The sequence below is a fragment of the Salminus brasiliensis genome, chromosome 7 (genome assembly GCF_030463535.1).
Source record: "Salminus brasiliensis chromosome 7, fSalBra1.hap2, whole genome shotgun sequence".
Lineage (NCBI taxonomy): Eukaryota > Metazoa > Chordata > Actinopteri > Characiformes > Bryconidae > Salminus > Salminus brasiliensis.
The window spans coordinates 28,128,650-28,147,014 of NC_132884.1; the positions used below are offsets into that span (position 1 = coordinate 28,128,650).

The 18,365-nt window shown below is 39.8% G+C and overlaps 1 protein-coding gene across 3 annotated transcripts in view; it reads left to right on the plus strand.

Annotated features, from left to right (window-relative positions):
• gabrb3 (gamma-aminobutyric acid type A receptor subunit beta3) overlaps window positions 1-18,365 on the plus strand; it is a 59,177-nt gene that overhangs the window by 13,484 nt on the left and 27,328 nt on the right. For all 3 annotated transcript variants that reach the window (XM_072684399.1, XM_072684400.1, XM_072684398.1), the window contains exon 4: window positions 15,794-16,014. In XM_072684399.1, the coding sequence (XP_072540500.1) occupies window positions 15,794-16,014 (221 nt within the window). The remainder of the gene's footprint in view (window positions 1-15,793; window positions 16,015-18,365) is intronic.

Here is an 18,365-nt window from a genome sequence, read left to right on the forward strand (position 1 = left end):
CATTCTAAATCTATATACATTACTGTGGCGTTGGTCCCCCTTGCAGATATAACAGCTTCCACTCATCTGGAAAGGCTTTCTACAAAATGTTTTGTGTATCTGTGGGAAGCTTTGGCCATTCATCCAGAAGAGCAGTGATGAGTATGAGAGGGCCTGACTTGCAATCTCTGTTCTAGTTCATGCCAAAAGTGGACAATAGGGTTGAGGTTAGGGTTCTGTGCAGGCCAGTCAAGTTCTTCCACACCCAACCATGTCTTTATGGAGCTTGCTTTGTGCACTGAGACACTGTCATGCTGGAACAGAAAATGACCTTCCCCAAAACTATTTCCACAAAGTAGAAAGCATACAACTGTCCAAAATGTCTTAAAATGCAGAGAAGCATGATTCGTCACTCTACTGACTCCACTGCTCCCACATTTTCACAGCTCCACAGTCCAGTGACTGTGTGCTTTACACCACTCCATCTGATACTTGGCATTGTGCTTGGTGATGTAAGGCTTGCATACAGCTGCTCTGCCAAGGAATTCCATGCCATGAAGCTCCCGGTGCACAGTCTTTGTGCTGATGTTAATGTCAGAGGGGGTTTGGAACTCTGCAGTTATTAAGTCAGCAGAATGTTAGTAGCTTTTATGCACCTCATTCCCTCAGCACTTGGCCACCCGCTCTGTAACTTTACATGGTCTGCCAATTTGTGCCTGAGTTGCTGTGGTTCCACTTTTCAATAATTCCACTCACAGTTGATAGTGGAATATCTAGGAGGAAGCAATTTCTCTGACTTATTGCAACAGTGGCATCCTATTACAGTACCATGCTGGAATTCTATCAGCTGTATAGAGCAAATGTTTGTAAAGACAGACAGCATGGCTACGTACTTGATATTACACACCTGTGGCAATGACACTGAAGGAAACTGAATCCAGTGATAAAGAGGTGTGTCCATATTGTGTATTTCAACTCATGAGAAATCATAGTGTGTCTGTGTTGTTGGACGGTTGTAGTGTGTGTGTGTGTGTGTTTGTGTGGAAACAATTAAACATGCTTTTAATTAAACATTTGTTACTGTTAACGCACTACAGACTGTACCAACTACTTCAGGGGGGACTATACTACACTAAGTAGAACAAGCTGAGGCACTCATATAGATTGTACCAAAGAAATATGCTGTTTATGTTGTTCATTAAAATAATAATTTAGTTATTGTAATCAATATAAAATGGTTAATTAATCATGATATTGATTTGAGGTCATATCGCCCAGCACTACTTGTAATACTGTCTTAAAAATAAATGAAAAAGAAACGTGGGTTAGCCCTATGCATTGATAGGTTTTATAGTTTTTATTTCATGTACGAAACAATGAGATTCAAACTACAGTTTCAACCCAACTGTGACTTTCGTAGAACGTTATACCCCTACTTTTCTGCATTTGTATAGAACGGATCGGTATCGGGTGATACTCAGCATTAGGAGGCTCTGATCAGATCGGGGGGCAGAATAACTGGATCAGGACATTTGTAATTGCTATGGATACTGATGACTTGGGTCCTAAATTAAATGTAGCTATAAACAAAGAAGGAACTTAGGGAAACAGGGATAAAGAGCAAGATAGAGAGCAGGAAAACAAGTGCATGTGTGTATGTACGTGTGTAGCGCTTTGAAAGCCTGAGAGTCACATAAGGTATCAGCCCAAAGCCCACTGTGTCTGTGTGGGCGTGTTGCGGAGAGCGCGTTGTCAAGGAGACGGGATTTATTAATATATTTAGCTGTTTTGTTTGCTCTCCTCCCCTTTATTTTTAGTCTGATAGTTGGCTTTGGGGTCTGTAATTGTCCAATCAGGTGTAATGCTGGTGTATAGCAGCTTTAAGGCCGCTTTACAATAGCTACTCATTATCTCCAGCTCAGGGATAAACGCACATGCTTGTGGGGACGTTTACGGCGGGCAACAGGTGTGTGTCATGGTGAACCGCAGGCCAGCGGTAATGCCACGGCCTCTTGTGGACATGGAGACGTGAAGTAGATGGCGAGCAGGCATGTAGCTGTCTGCGCATCTGCCACTGTAATAATATGTGTAATTCAGAGCAAATGGAGAGGGGAGGCAAAAGCACCCCGTCGTTAAAAACACGCCGACATTTTGACACATGTTTACAGCTCCCCTGAGCAGGGATGCCCAGTGAGCTGTGCTTATTGAAGTCCCCATGAAGATTTATACTTAAATGGTTCTTCTCTACCCCTCCCCCCTCACACACACTTACACACACACAGGCAACAAGCTGTAAAGTCCCTGTGGGCATGTCCCAGTCAGGCACCAGTGGGGAGCAGTGAGTGGAGACAGTGAGATCACAACAAGCCAGCAGCTGCATGGGCAGTGTGTTAAAGCGACAGTTCAGCAAAAAAAAAAAAAATCTCATTTGCACAGATTGTGGCTGATTGGCTGTCAGTGAGACGATAAGCTTGTGTGTTTAGTTTTGCACTGGATCTGTGAGGCTAATGTATGCGCTCACAAGTAATGGAAGGTTATGTACAGCAATTAGCATAATGCCTTAATCAGCACACTGTGCGAAAATGTGTTCCGAGCTAAAACATAGTAATAGCAGGGCATTATGACAATGTTTATCATATGATAAATGGCATCACGTTATGTTTTTTGAGTGTATTTTGGATTTTAAAAGAGAATTATTCTTGATTAATAGTCTTGATTAATTGGATGTAGTTCAGTGCAGCGTGTAAAAATGAATACTTATAGTCTTTGATAATATTTTTTTTTAATTGAACACAACTCTTTTTGTTTTGTTTTTTGTCCAGTCCAGCTTATCAGATGCCAGAAAAAGTAAATATTGACATGTACCATGAAACTGTTTCAGTTATTATCATTTTTAGATAATTTAGAATATGGTGGACACCCTTTCTAATGAATGCATTCGGCGACCTAAACTTGGCTTCCCTTGACGACTCCTGCAAATGCACACACCCAGCCAATACTCCAGGTTAGGGCTGCATTAATATATATAGTTAATATATAGTTTCAGCATCATAGTCGCATCACATAGCAGGATGTGCAGTGTCATGTGAGGCAAATTAAATCAAACATGTCATGCTACAACTTGCTTCATATAAAAAGGGAAATCCACACTGTTTTCATTTGTCATAGCATGTCTATGTCAGATAAGATCTGCCCAGTGTCATTTATTTTATTAAATACACAGAGGGCATAGTAATCATGACATGTTGGGTCATTGGCCTCTAGAGAAATCTAATGTTTTGTTACTATTGCAATATATATTGCAGACAAACAAAAAGATCACAATGCCAGTTTATTTTTTTCTAATATTGTGCAGCCCTACTTTTGGGATGAGGTGGGATGGTCATTATCCAACATCCCGACCTAACTAGCGCTTTTGACGCTGAAGGCGACCAGATCCTCACAGAAATACTCCACGATCTAGTAGAAAGCCTTCTCTGGAAAGTAAAGACAGTTACTCTAACAAAAGCAGGACAAACTCTTGTAATACCTTTGATTTCCGCTGGGGTAGCAGTCTTAAGCAGTTATCTTTGACTCTACCGAGCTCAGATTTAAGAATACTGTCCCATCTTTCCAAGTAGGAAGTTCCAGTGGAGGTATGTTAGGACAAAATGTATTATTAAGAACATCATTTACTTTCTTGTAAAAACTATGCATGTCAAGACCTGGAACGTATTAGACAAAAAGCAAACAGCCAGTTCTCAAAGTTGACATGTTGAGTGTGAGTGAAATGGCAGGCGTGAAGACCTGAGTGACTTTGACAGGGGCCAAAGTGTTAAGGCCAGACGACTGGGTCGGAGCATCTCCAAAACAGCAAGGCTTGTGGGATGCCCTAGTCAGCGGTGGTGAGTACCTACTGACAGCTGTCTGAGGAGGGACACACCACAGAACAGTGACAGGGTGTTGTGTGCCCAAGGCCTGTTGAGGCCCAGATAACTCCAGGAGAACCAAAGGCATTCCAGTCTGTTTGCAAAAGTATTTATAGTGTCCAGGCCCATGCTCATACTGACCTGCACAGTTACACACGCATGCTAAACCGCCACAGTTGTATGTTTGGCAAATGGGCACGGCCTGCTGGAAGAGGAACATGACTCAGGATCACACACACATACACACTGCTGTGTACTATGGAGGAATCTCCTCCTTGTCTTGTCGTGCTGCTATTCTGGTATCCCCAGTAGACATTGTGGTGTTAAGTTGACGTAAATGCTGTTTGACTGGCGCACCATAACCGCATGTGTGTATGCGTGTGTGTGTGAGTGTGTGTATGAGAGTGTGCACTCCTCATCTCACTGATGACACCATTGCCTCACTTTCCCAAAGGACCTCATTTAATGTCTCGGGTTTTGTTTCTCGGTCTCACGCGCTCTCTCTCTCATTTCTGTTTTTGCTCCTGTATTTTTCTAGCTTTGACTCTCACGCTGTTTTTTTTCTCTGAGACACCAACATATGTTTTTCTGAGTTCATTTGTTTCTCTGGCTAAGATTCCAGACTGGTTTGTATTCAGAGACAGCAGCAGCAGACAGATTGTCTTTTATTTTCCATGGACTCATTCTTAGGTAAATCATAATCAGAAGGCAGATCATTGCTTAAACAGATCATTGAACTGAAACTAATTGGAAAAAAATGATTTTAACTGACTTTGGATTGGTTTGGTTAAAGTGTTAAAATAGAAGTTGACCAAAAGGGATGTTTGGAATAATGATATTTTAGAATCAGTTTTGCTTCCTTCAAGCCTTCAAAGTTATAAAACTATATACCCTGATCAGACATAACTTTAGCACCACTGACCGGTGAAATGAAAAACATTGATTATCTTCATCCACAGAGGCATCTGTCAAGGGGTGGATATATTAGGCAGCAAGTGAACAGTCAGTTCTTGAAAGCATTGTGTTAAAAGCAGGAAAAGTGAGTAAGAATAAAGATCTGAGCCACTTTGACAAGGGCTAGACTACTGGGTCAAAGCCTTTCCAAGGCAGGTCGTAGGGGCTTTTTCTGGTATGCAGTGGTCAGTACCTTCCAAAAGTGGTTCAATAAAGGACATCCAGTGAACTGGCGACATGACTCAATAGAAAGAGAGTAAAAAATTATATACACAAAAATTTTGGCTCACCCATAAGCCAGCTGGAAAAAATGCCTTGATTGGTCAGATTTGTTATGGTGACAAAAGGGGGGACCTATATATATATATATATATATATATAGCAATATAATAAAAAAAAAATTCACCATATTTCTCCAGAAGTCAGTAAACCAACATGATGTAATATTAATAATGTATTGTGTATATTTATGTATACTAAGAGAAGTATCTCCAGGGGTCAAAATATTTACATGTATACAATATACATATTGGATTTTTTTAAATCAACTTTTTGGAGATCTGTATAAAAAGCACCACTATCATTTGCATACATTTTGAGTAAAAGAAAAGTTTACATTTTATGCAGACAGAACACAAAATGACCCACTGTCTGCCGTTCAATATTTACATGTAAACTACAAAAAAATACTGTTTTTGAGAATTCAATATTTACATGTAAACTACAAAAAAATACTGTGTTTTGGAGAATTCAATATTTACATGTAAACTACAAAAAAATACTGTGTTTTTGAGAATTGATACAGTATTGCAAAACATCATAGTGTGATAATTTGTAATCTAGATATTTTTTCATTTCCCTAATAGATAGATAGACAGACAGGGGGCAGCTGTAGCCTAAATGTTAGAGAAGCAGACTTGGGACTGGAAGGTCGCTGGTTGCATCCCCAGGACCCCCATCCTTCACCCAGTCCTCGTGCGCTAAGGGTCTGCCCACCACCCCATGGATAAATTGAATGCTGTGGTAAAATTTCCATTGTAGTGCCGTGCAGTGGCTCTAAAGTGTGTTAACTCTTAATAATGGAAGTGTTCTATGATAAATAAAGGATTTTTCTGAAACCACACATTCTAACCAAGAACCTTTTAGGAACCTGAATTTGTTAGAGTATGAGTGGCCTCTACATGCTGTTTTCACTTCTGTCTTTCTATCCAGCAAAAGGGTTTAAAAAATGTAGCAGCCTGGCATCACCATTGTCCTCAGCGGTTCTTCTTAACAGACAATAACAACAGTGATTTTGAGCAAGCTGTTCCGAAACAAACATAGCATTCTAAAGCCCACAATGCCTCGCTCTCTCTCACGGCAAGCCAGGCCGCACTTACAGAGTTCACACACTCAGATCAATAATTTAAACTCGTAGTTTTGTTTGCGGTGTGTGTGTGTTGTGGAAGGCATGGTACCAGCCTGGTTTTGAATAATTGAGGATTTTGGTCATGTAGGGAGCAGGGTTAGCGGGGTTAGAGTGTGTAGAAGAGAATAGTGATCCACTGGATGTCTGGCAATATCTAACAAGACATTCTTACATATGTTTTTAAACAGCTGAGCTAGGAAGGGCATGCAGGGCCACTGCATGAAGGGGCTAAGATCAAATGCTTTAGCAAAGTCATTCAAAGGTCAGAAAGTATAACACCATCCATGATGAGATCAGAAGGTTTGATCATGTACGGTCGCAGCGATGCAGGATTTCAGCGCCCCATTGAGACATACAGAGTTTGATTCATAGACAAATGGTTAAATTAAACACTTTATGTGACCATAAGCTGCAAATACATGAATGCTTTAATGTTATAATATAAAATAATATTATATATATATAAAATATATTTTGGGGGATTTGCTTGGGCATCAAGGTCATAAGTAGACATTAGCCATTTACCTGTGGGGCAATTGATTTACTTAGCCGCTAACAAATAAGTCTTTAATACAACAGGACAAACAGACCATGTCAAAAAGTCACTGATATAAACAAGCAGGCAGTGTTAAAATAAACTTCACTAATACAAACAAAAAACAGCTTGTCCTACAATAAGAGTCACTAATACATGTCTAAATTACATTCAGAATTAACAAACATAGCAGTAACACAAAATACTTTCAAACTGAAAGCTAAAATAACAGTCTCACATTTGTCTCCCTTTTTTCTATTGTTGTTAATATGAAACATTAGGAGAAAACTGATTTAATGTTGTAATATTTATTTGCTGCTACTTTCCACATATTTTTCCTTGGCCAGCAAAGGTTATATTTATTTATTTATCGTTTATATTTGCAGGAAAATTTATTAAAACAGGAAAAAAGAACTTAACATGATATTCATCTTTATTGTCTGCACTGTTACTTAGCAAATGCATAAAACAACCTCAAGCTAAATTTAAAAGCTAATACATAAGATTGTCTGGTAATTTAACAATTCATAATCCAAGCTATCGATTGTTCGTTTTGCATATTGATAGATTATTTAACTATACGAATAGTCCTAGTGTGTATGGACATGTTCTTATCAATACAAACACTTACCAATCCTAAGAAACTGTTTTGGGAATGCTATGTTGAGGTTGGAACACAAGGATATAGAATGTAACATTTAACATACAAATAAGGTCATAATAGACATACAGTGAGGTCCATAAGTATTTTTGCAATTTTGCCTCTGTACACCACCTCAGTAGATTTGAAATGAAGTGTAGACTTTCAGCATTTTAATTAAGGGCTTCAGTAAAATCTTTGGACTAAGTGATTAGAAATTTCATTGACATTTCAATTTCATTTTTACCAGCTCAAATGTAATTACTGACAAACTAACATTTTCATAAATATAAGGAATATATCTAATACTTGCTTGGAAGTCTGGAACCCATGGACATCACCAAATTCTGAGTTTTCTCTTTTGAGATGATTTGCCACGCCTTTACTGCAGCCACCTTCATTTGCTGCTTGCTTGTTGGTGTTTTTGTCTTCAGTAAGTGAAAAGAATGCTCAATTTGGTTGAAATCAAGTGACTGACTTGGCCAGTTAAGAGCATTTCATTTCTGTCTGGTTTCTTTTGCAGCTATATTTTGGGTCATTAATCATCTGTACTGTGAAGTGCTGTTCTGTCAGTCTTGCAGTATTTGACTGACTATGAGCAGAAAGTGTAACTCTATACACATTAGAATTCATCCTGCTACTTCTATCAGAAATAAACACCAGTGACCCTGTTCCATTGGCAACCATACATAACCTTTCCATAACAGTGCCTCCATCATGTTTGACAGATGAGGTGGTATGATTCGACTAATAAACCCTTCCTTTCCCTCTCAGTACTGTAAGTAAATCTGTCCAGGGAATCTTGTTACAGAACTGGGCAGGCTTTTTACATGGTTTCTAGCTATTGAGTGTTCTTGAGTGTTACTAGTGGTTTCTTCTTGAAGTAAACCATTTGTGTTTGCTCCTGTTATTTTTGAGCCTGCCAAAATTGAGGCTCTATACATTTTTTCTGTAATTCTACTGCAATCTTTTTTTTTTAATCCACTGAATTAAAGCTGAAAGCCTATACTTTAGTCCCCTCTTCATTTAAAATTCATTGTTGAAATGCACAGAGGCAACATCCATTGTTACCACCCAAATCTTCAATTATTACAATAAATGTAACAAAGACAATTCTAATTCTCATTAAATACAAATACATAAAGCACACTGTTGTTGTTGTTGCAAGCACTCCTCTTCTTTTGAGAGCACTGAAATTGGAAGCAAGCAGATTATTAGCTGTTTTGTTATTATTTAATCGTGGGTTGTTTAATCAGTGCTGCAGATTATTTGGAAAGGGAATGACGAGTTGAAAGTTTTGCTAGCAGCGATATAATAACATACATGATATTTGAATCATGAAAATGACCGCTTACAGTCTGTTCAACAGATCTGCCAAGCCCAGCTAGTGGGCGGCAGACAGGCGGGGGGTCTGGACCTGCTTGTGTAATAGTTTCTCATGCCGAGCTGGATCCCCAACTTAGTACAGCCTGAAGCCCACAACAAAGCAGAGACAGAGAGAGAGAGAGAGAGAGAGAGAGAGAGAGAGAGAAAGAAAGAAAGAGAGAGAGAAAGAATGAAAGAGAGATACAGAGATAGAGAAGCCTGAAGAAAGAGAATGTAAGAGATGAAAGAGATCAAGGAAGATACAGAAGAAAGGAGCGTGATAGGAAGCCTCTGATGTTTGTCATGCATGGCTCCCTGTTGAACTGTAGGTGTTTTTGTGTACAAGCCCCCAAAAGTCTTCTTCTTCAGCTTCTTCTGCGGATTCAAGAGTTATTACTTTTTGTTTTGCTGTATGATTCAAATCTAATGATTCTGTTTATGTTGTGTAAATGAAGACATTTTTTAATATAAATATTTAAACTCATGATTTAACTTTTTCCTCTCAAGAAATGTTTCTCTAAAAGACATGTTTCCTCTATTGTATGTGTTTAGTTATATTACTTAAATCTCTCTATAATGTTAAAATAACCATTAAATGTCCATAAGTTTAAATACACTATATGTTCAAATGTTTGTCGACACCTCTTCTAATGCATTAAGCACATGCACACACACACAGCTGGTCTAGTCCCTGTAGAGAAGTACTGCCAATTGAATAGGCCTCTCTGGATCAGATAAACATGAACCTATTGGCACCATGTCTAATGACACTTGTTGACTGGGGGTGTATAAAGGCCCCAGCAACGAGCTGTGGAGCAGTGGAACTATGTTCTTTGGAATGGTGGCGCTCCATCCATACTTTTAGGAAGAGTTGTGAATGAGGTGGGGTGGCGATCATCCAACACTCCTGAACTCACTAATGCTTTTGTCACTGAACACAATCAGATCATCACAGCAATGCTCCCAAATCTAGTAAAAGCCTTCCCTAGGCAGTAGAGACAATTACTCCAACAAAAGCAGGATAAACTATTTTTTTAATACCCTTGATTTTGGAAGTAACAATAAATGAGCAGATGTCCCAATACTTGTGTCCATATAGTATATGTTAGAAAAGACAGAGGCATAATAAACGACCGGTTTCAGTCTGTACTGACTTTTTCAGCATGTTTGGATGTCAAGGATGGATTTGCTTTTCACAGAGCAAAACTGTACGCACTGTGGCAACTTATTTTTTATCAAATTTAAATCATAATAAAATGTTATTTTGCCTACAAACACATGTAGTAGCAAGGGATAGTTAAGTTTGTCCACTTTAGGATAGCCCACAGTTTTGACAGAATTCTTTCATGAACTATGAGTGATAAATAATTCATATTGGATTACAGTTCAGTAATGGTCAGTTTCTATTTCAGGGAGAGGCACTCATATCAAGAGCCACAGGGAGGTTGAGAATAACTCTGTAAACAGACTTCCCTTATTTAAATGAGGCCTTTCTTGCACTGCCACAAAACAGCATTTAAAGAGCAGATATGCATACATCAAAGGTCAGCAGCTTAGCCTTCGCTGTGTGGTTCAGGGGCTAATCGGTATGCATGACCTTAGCGTGCAGAATTGTACGTTTTTGTAAAGTGACTGTAGTGCTCTAAGACACAGAAATAAAACAGACTAGGCTTGTTATATGTAAGAAACATATGTGGGATGCTTTTGATGAGACAGCATGTTTTCTGGAGTTACATTCTGTACATGACTTTGTGCAGGTCAGATGACAAACTTGGAGCCAGTGCAAACGCAGTACAACCCCAGTTCAGGAAAGTTGGAGACATTAGAATCCAGGAGAATGTTGAACTGGCCTGATCCAATGAGACAGAAGATTTAGTGTCAAATGAACAGAAGTCGAGCCGTATCGAGCTTCCTCGAATCCGCTAATTAGCACTTACACTTCTGGTGGTGTAGGGCATAATGTAATGAGGAAGATTTGTATCTCTTGGAATCATTTAGAGGATTAATTAAAACAAAAGCCTCACACACAGCGAGAAAGAGAGAGACTCACAGACAGACAGACAGATAGAGAGAGAAAGAGGCTTAGAGGGTTGGAATGGAATAAGAAACAGCTATTCATACCGTTATCTTTCATGCTTCTCCGTTTGAATGGTTCGTAAGAACGTGTACACAGGCATTTTGATGACATCCACTCATAATGCCTGTGGAATTTGGTCGCTTTATTTAAATTTAATTAAATGACACTTATTTTGTTCAAAAACTAATTGAAGAACCCAAACCTTTATGACTAAGTAACACACTTCTTTATAAAACGCTGTTCATGAGAACCTTTAAAGCTGGAGCTTGAGATTAGATGTTATTTACCCTAGTCAGTTGTAGTAGCTGTAATCAGTAGTTAATGGTACACTAAAGTTCAGTACAGCAGGAACAAAGCAAAAACACCTCCCCCCCCAGTGTATAAGGCTAGCCAGTGACCGTTGTACAAGTTACAGGTTGTTCCATCTAGACCCTGCACCACCTAGACTTCACGTGACTAGTATCTGGATTGTGTCCTGATAAGATTTTAGCCGCATGCATTTATACTGTGTAGTCAGATATGACTCCGGTTTGTCAGACTGATATGATTGCTGTGTGGGACAGAACATATAAATTCGCTTGTTACACAGCAATTATTACTGGTGTTTCGGTTGTATTGGGAGGAATTTTGTTGTCGAATGCGTGTTGGAGAGATGGATGTGTTTTCACTGCTGTAACATGTGGCTCAAATGCGTCTGAGACCACCCTTTAAAAAGGTTTGAGTGATGGCCTTTGTATCTGGCTTAAATGTGTCTTGGATGTGTTTACACTTGCATTTTTAGTTGGTTTGGCCTTATCCAGGTATCCTCAAGATGAATGAAGTGACCAGGTGTAAATGTTGAGCTAGAGTGGTATAGTTCCCTCTGAGGTTGTTGGTACCGCCTTTAGAATGCTAATTAAGCAGTAAAACATGTTTTCACACACATAGCCGACTGTCTGCATCATCTTTGTCCGATCCACCGTGATTTCATGGGTTAAAATAAGATGGAAAAATGCCAGAAGGTCAGTGACATACTTTAGTTTGGGTTCTTTCACTTGCAGACAGAAGAGTGATAAAGAATAAAGAAAGAAAAGACAACAGAACGGATGTGAGCCAGAGCAAAAGAAAGAGAGCGAAGGAGGATGGCTTGGGGTTTGGGGTGCTGGGAGGGTTTGGGGTTGGAAGTTTCCCTAGCGATTCTAGTAAATCCATAATACCAATTCCCACAATACAAAGCAAATTCAAACTTTCCTTGCTAACAGCTTACAGCTTGTGTCTTTGTCTGCTGTGTAAATGCTTCACCCACACTCTTAAAAAGAAAGATGCCATAAATAAATCTTGGATGCCATAGAAGAACCAAAATTTGGGTCCATTAGAAACAATCTTTGTCAGAAAAATACGAGTGTGAAGAAGATTTCAATTGGTAATTGAACCTTTTCATCCACTTCTTAGAACCTTTAAAAGGCTCTTCACACACACATCTCTCTTACAAACATAGTTCTTTTTGGAACCAATAGAATGTTCTTCTATAAAAGAACCACTTTATGTATAGATAGAGTGTATAGATTACCAAATACTGTGCACTCTCCATACGACTGCAGGCACCAAACCATGACATCCTACATACACAACAACACCACTAGTTGTTGTACTGTTATTAGGCCTGCCACAATGAAGGTGTTTGGACTTGTAAGCATTGTTAGCAGAGTAAGCTTGAAAAGAAAAGACAACAAATATGTTACAGCTATTAAAAACAATATCAGTGATGAAAAGCCCATTGCCTGCCATAGAAAGACTAGACTGCACCTGTTCTACAACTACCACACAGACCACCACTCTGGTGGTCCACTCTTGGGCTGGTGCACTCAACTGGCTTCAAATCTGCAAGGAGAGAGTGAACTCACCCCTAGAGGTGGCGAGTCAGCCCGAATTTGTTCAAACGCACGTGTCTTAACGACGTCTAAGTAGACCTTATTACATGAACAGATTGTTCCGAATGTGGGGGACAGCATGTCAGGCCTTTATTTTCCCCTTGAGTACTCTATACAGTAGAGATACGCACACAGACATGCACACACGCACACACACAAATTCACGCACCTACAGGCAGACATTTATCTACATTACATTCAACCTGGGCAGTGCTTCCTACTGCATACTAAGCAAGTTCAATAGTTCGCCTGGGGAGCCTGCAAACGATATAAGCTGCACGATTTCCACCCTTTTAAAATTCATCGAGTTCTGGACACAGCTCAGATATAATGCCTATCATGCCAATGGTCTGCCCTGATTGGATTTCCTTAGAGTGTAGAGCTGGAGTCATACAGTAATACTGTATAACCATTCAGGGTGATGTAGGATACAGAGCTCTGACAGTTGTGGTGAAGGTAAGGGAAATCTATAGGGGCCACCACTGGCTCATAGAGTGTTGCCTTGGCAGGCTGGCTTGAAAAATGGAGGCCGGCTTGTTTCCAATCCAAGTTGTTTGACGTTTCTATAAATATCACCCTGACAACGGAAAATCTATTTCTAGAGCCCACTGCCTGCAGATTTCTAGCTCTGATCCTGCAACTCTCCGAGAGAGAGTGAGACAAAGAGAGTAAAGAATACAAGTGGGAAAAGGGGCGGATTGGGGACACTCAGGTGTTTAGAAAGTGCTGATGTGTTGGAGATACCCAGGTGTTTCAATAGAGTTTAATAGAGATTTGCTGTCTCAATAAGTGCATGGGTTTGTATGCCTGTTATTTTTACTGTGTTTTGTACTGAATCTTAAATTTAGGATTTGCCTATTTCTGTTAACTCAACTTGACTAAATCAAATGCTATTAAAAATGGATGTAATTAATATTCCTACAGAAAAATAACTGTTTATCACTGTTCTCCTGCCAAGCTGCATGTTCTGGTGATGATACCGGGTCTTTATAGTAGATGCGTCTTTAATTCCAGACGCTGTTAGCCATCTGAGAGAGATTTTAGCACTGTCTGAGACATGTCTTCCCTCTCCCAGACACACACACACACACGCACACACAAATGGACATCAGTCGTTGAATTTCCAGTATTCGTCTGAGAAACAAAAAAGGCCCATTTTGTTCAAATAAATAGTGTCTTAATTTCACCGTCTGCCATTCTTTCTTCCCTTCTCTGCAAGGCTATGGCTACTCCAATACCATTTGATGTACCTGTTTCAGTGACTGAAAGCTTTGATTAACAAAGTTATTGAATCAGATTGGAATCAGATTGAGTTCAGGATAAATTGACGTTGTTTTGGCATTCAATGAGTGAACTGTCACAGAGACAGAACTGCTGCCACACCAGTGATTCAGACCCCAACTGAAATGACATTTCAGCCTCCCGCGTAAAGACCTTGACTATGTCATTTAGAATATTCATAGTGAAGGCATTGTTAAATATGGCAGGATGGCCAAGTGCACTGGTCTGGGACATAGAGCAATCTAAGGCCTCGCTTATAGTCAAAAGCCAAGCTTACTGCCAAGAAAAGCCCAAGCCTGGTACAATCACGCAGTCACAGTTCACAGTCAACCTTTGAATTATTCAGAGTTTCATTCCTCAGCAGTCATCTGTGCTGGTTAAAGAGGATGTCACATTTACATTTATTGTATTTGGCTGAAGCTCTTATTCAGAGCAACTTACATTTAAATCATGTTACACAGGTGGGCGAATGTAGCCTTAAGAGTTTTGCCCAATTACTTATTGGTGTAGCATGTTATGTTTGTGTTTGTGGTATGTATGTCTGCCACAGGGAGGCTGGTGTTATTCTTTACTCTACACCACCTTGCATCACTCATATAGTTTTATATTGTTTTTAACAAATTGTCGCAAAAACCTCACATATTAAAAATGGCAGCTTTACAAGAGAAGAAGAAAACTTCTAAGCTTTAAATGAAATCCAGTGTAATAATTGTGAATGCTTGACAGAATATAAAGGACAACTGGTAGGTTTCAATTATGTCAAAATGTGAAAAACAATGATTTTTGATTGATTTACTTAGAATTCTGGATTTTCATTGCAACTTCGAATGTTAAACGTCCCTAGATAAATGTTATGGGTTTGTGTGCCTGTCTGTACTGTGACATTTTTAGTCTGGCACCACTGAAATTATGACCAAGACAATACTGATTTTAAGGAGCCAAAAGATCTGAGTACCAATAATATGTAACAGTAACAGTATGTAACATATGTAACAGTGGGGCAGTGGTGGCTCAGCGGTTTGAGCACCGGGATATCGATAACAGGGTTGTGGGTTCGATTCCCGGGCTCGGCAAGCTGCCACTGTTGGGCCCTTGAGCAAGGCTACTTTACCCTCTCTGCTCCCAGGGCGCTGGAGTTGGCTGCCCACCGCTCTGGGTGTGTGTGTGTGTGTACTCACTGCCCCTAACACATGAGTGTGTGTGTGTGTGTGTGTGTGTGTGTGTGTGTGTGTGTGTGTGTGTGTGTGTGTGTGTGTGTGTGTGTGTGTGTGTGAGTGTGTGTTCAGATGTGTGAGTGTGTGTTCTACCAGATGGGTTAAATGCGGAGGACACATTTCGCTGTACAGTGTACACTGTACAGTGACAAATATGTGCACCTTTACCTTTATATCAGCTGAAGTAATCATTTTACATGGTTAAAAATGAAACAGACTCCAGTTGTTTTAGTTAGACAGCTTTTTCTTAATACTCAAAACTCAGTCCTATGAGACAGATAGTATCTCCTAATTTTGTATCAATGTTGGCTCAGATTCTATAATAAAAAAAAAAAAAACTTTTTTTTTGCTTTGCACTAGATCATTGGTACTCAGGCCTGGTCCTAGAGAACCACTTTGTACCCAGTGTTACATCTCTGCTCTACAGTGTGCAGGGCAGTGGTGCCCCAGGACCAGTGAACAGAGAACCACTGCCCTAGATCATTCCTCTTTACTGATTTATGAACCTTTCTCTCCCCCCAGGACTACACATTGACTATGTACTTCCAGCAGTACTGGAGGGATAAGCGGCTAGCATATGCTGGGATCCCTCTCAACCTCACCCTGGACAACAGGGTGGCTGACCAGCTCTGGGTCCCAGACACTTACTTCCTCAACGATAAGAAGTCGTTTGTCCATGGCGTGACTGTGAAGAACCGCATGATCCGTCTGCACCCTGATGGCACAGTTCTTTACGGACTGAGGTGAGAACTAATGTCTCTTCTATACTTTACTTTACTCCCAGGTAATCTGACAGTGTCCCAAACCAATGACAATTTAGAATATCAAAAATGAAATTATTATTCAAGACTATTGAATTGTGGATTAATTATTGTAAATCGAATCGAATCGTGGGCTGAGTGTATTGTCACACTACAGCCAGGTTAATTCTCAAGCATGTATGCATATCTTGGACTGACCTGGCAGTTAAATTGATCATGAACTGCCATAACTGTAATGTTTCAATACGTTTGAACATTTTAATAACAAAGTAATATATATATTTTTATATAGTTTTTTTTCTATTTTGTTACATATGTATATAAAATGAATGAAGTACAAAGGATCAAATGAGATTACTAAATGAGTCGCTAGCAAGTGTGCATTTAAAGCATCATTATGGGAGGACTTACAGCTTAGAGAGGAATTTACTCAACAACACCACTGCCTTAAATACAAACTATGCTTTGAGCTTTCCCTCATGCGATTGTTGACGAGCTGAAAGATACACAACCAACAGAAGTGCAAGAAACATGTGGACTAATGTAATTTAACAAAATTGTGCACAAAAATGACTGGGGTTACACAGGGTTGTGTAGTTCTTGTGCGATGTCTTGTACATGCTTCACCAAATTTACATTGTGCGGTACAATTTACATTGTGCCCATGTTTGGGCCCCAGAGTGGCAACAATAGAGACAATACCCTACATATTGCAAGTCAGTAGAACATCAAAATGATTCTAAAGCTGATGTTTTACAGTAAAATTGCTACATAATGTTGCTTTAAGAGTTACAACTGCACATCAGATACCAGACAGTTTGGGTAACCTTCATTCATGAGGTTTTGCTTAGTGTTTGGAGACCCCATATGATGTTGGTTCAGCTAATGATGAAACACTCTTATGGACAGCCAACTTAGATAAATGTAAAAACCAGGAAACTGTTTCATAGGAGGGTAACAGTACACAGAAGTCGTGGTTCGGTACGCACCTTAGTTTCATCACGGTTCAGTATGAGTACAGTTCAGCGGGGGAAAAAACTTCTTCAATCCACTCATGATTGCATTAGTTGAAATTTCCAAATGTTTGTGGACACCCCTTCTAATGAATACATTCGGCCAATTTAGGTTGCTCCCATTGCTGACACAGATGTACAACAACTTGTCTAGTGCCTGTAAAAAAGAATTGCCAATAGAATACAACTCTCTGGATCAGGATTACCATGAACCTAATGGCACAATGCCAAAAAGAAGCAGCTGTTGTTAAATGTTGTTGATGTTAAAGGCCAGAATATCAGTGAAATACTTGTTTATTTTTAGGTTCAATTCTTGTTTATATTCAGTGTCAAATCCAAATGTCAGAACAGCGAGAGCTAAAAAATTAAAAGATTGAAGACCAACTGTATGAGTATGAGCAAACAACACAACAGTTACTATAGCAGCGCTTCCTAAATCATTACAGTTCCCAGACAACTTGCAGCTTAAGGTCTCCCTAATAGCGTGTATTGTATATTCTCTGTGGAAATGCATGTGCCGAACCGTGACCACTCAGTACGAATACACGTACCATTACAGGCCTACTATTTCAGGAAGGTTTGTTGCGGGAGGTCAGTGTGTTCATTTAGTTTCTACCTAAAGAAAAAGTACTGCAGGATTTGTCTCCACGAAGAGACCTGGGCTGCACCTGACTGAGTGAACATGCTGATGTATTGCCAGAGAGCGTCCTATTCTGGTCAGCGCACTTGGCTGCTAAATTACATAAGCGCTAATGTGTGCCCTTATCTCATTAGAGCCCTTTAGCGTTATCAGTGTTTCGATGCTAAACGAGCTCCTCGGCTCACTCTGACATGTAAGAGCCTGGGTGTGTCTCCATCCCCTATTTCAAGCCAGAGTAGGAGGAGAATGAGCAAGAGAGCATAGCTTGATTTAGCTGTTCATCTCACAGATGTGTTTTCAGACACTTGCGTTAGGCACACAGTAAATGCACTGCACACGCTGGTCAGGCTTAGCCAGGGCTTGTTAAACATATCTCATGACAGTTTTTATTGTGTGACATTTGAATATGGCATGAGCGATCTGCAGAGCATCTTTCTTTCACAGCTCAATGGGGAACTGGCTCTGACCAAGTAATGCAAACGATCAAAGGAATTGATAGCGCTGGACGGATGGGAGGGGCTATTTGTTTGTCAGAGCCACAGTCATTAAAGTTAGAGTGCTTACGCATGCATGGTAATGCATGTGAGTGCTCTCTCATTAGTACAGCTCTGAAATGAAAGCATAAGGGTTACTCTTTAACTGCCAGAAGCAACAGCACATGGTTGTGGGATGTTCATCTG